Source organism: Nestor notabilis, unplaced genomic scaffold (genome assembly GCF_000696875.1).
Source record: "Nestor notabilis isolate BGI_N333 unplaced genomic scaffold, ASM69687v1 scaffold6300, whole genome shotgun sequence".
Classification (NCBI taxonomy): Eukaryota; Metazoa; Chordata; class Aves; order Psittaciformes; family Psittacidae; genus Nestor; species Nestor notabilis.
In genome coordinates this window covers 2,034-6,298 of record NW_009912372.1, presented here as the reverse complement: position 1 = coordinate 6,298, position 4,265 = coordinate 2,034, and the positions used below count along the sequence as shown (strand labels likewise).

Below are 4,265 nucleotides of genomic sequence, written 5' to 3'. Positions count from 1 at the left end.
AAGTTGCTATCAAAATTAGTGGTAGAAACAGGTTCTTCATTTGCATCCCTTTCTTTAACGTATTTCAAAAAAAAAAAATCTATTTTTCAAAATCACTTCTTTGATGCCTGCCTTCAACTTTTTATTAAACTAAATTTATTTGGAACTAACAGAAATTACTTGAAATAGGATTTATACATGTATTCATTTCTATCTTTGTAGACAAAATGACTTCTATAAAAAATCTGGCCAGGACTGCAATCATTTTATATGCCATATGCTTTTTTACAAACTCTGATGGAGGACCAGTGATGTAAGTACATTATTTTACACTTCCAAAGTTTGTAGGATGACTTGAGGTGTTCTTGAGAACCTGATTACTTTGTCTGTATGTAAGTTTATGTGTATGCAAGTATTTCTGTTCCTGCTTTTAAGCCTGTTGGCCAAGCTGGCCAAATCCTATACTCTAGATACTGCTGTAGAGATCTCAGATACTCCGAGTTCTTAAACAGTTTTTGAAAACAGGCAGCTGAGTAGAGGGAGAAAAATCATGTAAGTGTTCTCCTAGGAATATCACTGGGTAAGCTTCATCTCATTAGGTGCTTGGGGGGTCTGCTCATGAGAGCACTTTTTTACTGTGTGAGAATCTAGCTGGAACTTGCACTTACGACATTAACATCAATCAGCATACAAATCCACAGGAAATCATTCTTCCTTAGCTGTAGTGTTCACAGAAAACTACTCCTGAATAAACACCACAGTTTTATTAATCAGTAACTTATTATTGTGTGAGCCCTAAACATATGTACAACAGCTAAAATAAATGATGATAAAACAATATCATCACAAAAGTGTACTACTTCCCATTTTTTATGCCTTCTCACTAATATATCCATTACCAATAACAAACCTCCATCCACCCTCCTCCTCTCCAGATGTAATTCTACCTCTTACAAATAGGAAAGGTAGGTCCTATGGCTCTGTATTGTGATATCTCAAAAAAGTTCTCAAATGTGGGGTTCTGAGTGAAGATCTGGAATTCAAGAAGGGCCGCTATGAGTCTCTTTCTTTGCTTTCCTTCCAAGCAGAAAAAGATCAGTGAGTGAGATGCAACTAATGCATAATCTTGGAGAGCATCGACACACTGTAGAGAGACAGGACTGGCTTCAGATGAAACTGCAGGATGTGCACAGTGCCCTCGAGGATGCCAGGACCCAGAGACCTCGAAACAAGGATGAGATCGTGCTGGGTGAGCTAAGAAGTCGGAGGCTGCTCCCTGAGCATTTGCGGGCAGCAGTGCAGAAGAAATCTATCAATCTGGACAAAGCTTACATGGATGTGCTCTTTAAAGCAAAGCCATAGTGAAAAATGTCAGAGCATTATGTCTGTCCAAGTAAGCACATGTCTGTATATCATTGATCAAGTAGGGCATTTTATTATTATTTATTCAAACTGCAGTAAGGATTAAAGGCTCCGTTCAAGATTGTAGTCCCGTTGAGCTAGACATTTCACAACCAAGTAATAAAACGCATTTACACTCCACTGATGACCATTGCTGATAATTTTGGGGTATCTTTTATATGGCTAATGTATCTTATAAATTTCTGGCATAAAAAAGAAAAAGAAATCCAAAACAGCAGGAAAGTTGCAGTCATTTAAGACCAGTTATACTGCTCCTACATGGATGGTATTTGTATGTAATCACTAGGCCTACGCCTGCTGTTAACTAACACTGAATAAATGCAGTAGAACCTGTCTCCAGAATAGGGCACCATTTTGCCTAAGGTTAAATTTTGTTTAACTTTGCACTGATGAAAATATGCAAACCTAAATCCACATTTATTTTCTGAAGAAGACCTAAAATCAGATGAACATTAACTACATAGCAATAGCTGAATGTTAACTATTGAGGATTAAAGAGTGCAAACATAAAGTAGGAAGGTAAAGTTTAAGATAAAAGTACAATGGGATAAAATTAAAACAAATTCCGTATGAAACAGGGGAATGGAATTTTGCAAAATACTGAAATGAAGGGAAGATTTCATTGTCTTCCTCTCTTCCAAAAGATGATAACCTATAATGAACTGCAGAAACAGTGGGAGCAGCAAAATTAGCATGTGTTTAACCATGGCCCCTAACTATAGAACTGGCTAATTATTCTATACCCGACAACTACAGCTGAAACAAAAATCTTGCAATATGTATTTTTTGTTCCTCATTTTCTCTGTAAACGATATCTGAATTTCTGTATGTTGTGCTAGGCCTTCTGTGTAAATATTTTTTGCTCGTGAGACTAGTGGCTCTCATAAATAGAACAACTCATTTTCATATGCAACTCCTTAGAACTGGGAATTCAGTTTGCCAAAAATGAGAACCAGAAATCAACCTGGGAGAAGAACCATTAGCTGGTAGGACTAAACCAGAATCGGACATAGACAGCATATATAGGGATGGAAAAAAATCAATTCTGATAATTTTTAAAAGTAGCAAATAAAAAAATATTTTGAATGGTATATGCACATGTGTTCTTAGGACCCTCAATCATTTCTGACTAATAAGAATGTTTTCTCAGTAGGAATAATGGTGGTTGCCATTGCCAGAGCTCAAACCTAGATGAATTGCTGCTCTAAGCCGAAGAGTCTGCATGTACGTTCCCATATGACTTTGTATTTGTTTGTTTGATGTCTAGCACACCTTGGGGAACCTAGTAAAAAACTCATGAATCATTACAAACACAAATGCAATCTGCTGGAGGGTAGAAAGGTAACTAGCAAAGTGTAGTTCATAATTTTGGCTATACTTTTAGTAATGTAGAGGCCCTGATGCCTCAAGCAGATGGTACATCTGTGCACATTGATGCCCCTCTCACATGCAGACAAAGGTTCCATGCTACTTGTCTATTTGTAGAATTGAGGCTTTGAAGTGCACTTTCTATTTATTCTTTCATCAGACATCTGTGCTAACTTAAATAAAATTGCATTTTTGTACCTATGTCTCACATATTACCAAATAAAGTGGACCAAAAGCTCTTGGACATTATTTTAAAGCGTAATAACTGACTGATCTGTAACTATTCTGACACAACCACGCATCTGGGGCAAGATTATTAAGCCATTTTACTTTATCACAGCAATATAAATACAAAAATAATGATGAAAGCAATTTTTACTTTTCGTTTTGTCTTTCCTGCACACAAAATCAATGGTTATAGAGAAGGTGTTTACCTTGCACAAGTGTATTTCTTCCCTTACAATAATGACACATGCAGAAACTGTATAACTTTCAAGCACCAAATTAATAAACTCTTTCAATTTTATCTAAAAAAAGAATTCTGTTATCTAAACAACTTGTTTTTTTCTAATCTTCAGCTATCCAGTGGATGAAAGATGCATACACAAATATTTAAACTTTCTGTACACTTCAAAAAAATACTTGTTGCTTATGAAGAGCTTCAGGGTCAGAGACAGAGGATACACCACTCAGGTGGAAACATGGCAATAGACAAACTGTGCTCAGCACTGTCTTATTTATGGATAAAATCATATTTGCTTTGCCCGTATGCAATATGATTCTTCAGGACTAAAGACATCACAGTGGCAGATGTATTAGTGCTAGGTAATGCCTATTATAAAGAAAGATATAATTTGAATGTAACTACTTACCAGTTGTAATTATCTAGAAAACAGATTTGTTACAGTTTTTCAGCTTAAACCTCTGATCAGTGTAGCAGCAGTCAAAACAGCAAAATTATCAGAGTGGGGCAGAGGATGTTATCAAAAATATTTTAATATCATGATCTATTGCAAAGATACATCTTCCCCTGGACTAACGTGAAATTTTGGTCATCTCTCTTCCACAGATTAAGGGGACTATAAAGAGGACGGTAAGAAGTAATAGGGCCACTGAAACACATATGTTTCAGCATATGTTCGCGTATGTAAGAGCAGCAGTAAGAAAAGCAATAAATAAAAAGAGGCATGATGAAGATCTGACAAACAAATAGTATGGACAGATAAATGATATTGCCTACCTATCTTTATAAAAGAACAAGGAAAGAGAGGGGAAGAATTGAGCTTGCACATGGTTGAGTAAGTAGCTTCTAGCTAGCATGAGCCAAAACCTCACCTCCAGCCAACATCAGTGGAGTGGCATGACTTTTGGGAATGCTCCAGTTTTTTTCCCACACTGCACTGGTATGCACCTTAAGTCTATACCAGATTGTGTACTTGCATGTAAATAATGTAAATACTAAGTGAGTCTGCACTTCACAACAGACATGCATGTGA

The 4,265-nt window shown here is 36.5% G+C and overlaps 1 protein-coding gene across 1 annotated transcript; it reads left to right on the top strand.

Moving 5' to 3' along the window:
- The first annotated feature begins 201 nt into the window (after positions 1-201).
- Positions 202-1,341, top strand: PTH (parathyroid hormone). Its single transcript, XM_010019201.1, has 2 exons — positions 202-292; positions 1,068-1,341. The coding sequence occupies exons 1-2, from the start codon at positions 207-209 to the stop codon at positions 1,339-1,341; spliced, it is 360 nt and encodes a 119-aa protein (XP_010017503.1). The 5' UTR covers positions 202-206.
- Positions 1,342-4,265: the final 2,924 nt, after the last annotated feature.

Bases quoted from the DNA above. Each gene is read 5' to 3' on its own strand.
- PTH (XM_010019201.1), top strand. From the start codon at position 207: ATGACTTCTATAAAAAATCTGGCCAGGACTGCAATCATTTTATATGCC. The intron at 293-1,067 runs GTAAGTACATTA...CCTTCCAAGCAG, and splicing joins TCTGATGGAGGACCAGTGAT to AAAAAGATCAGTGAGTGAGA.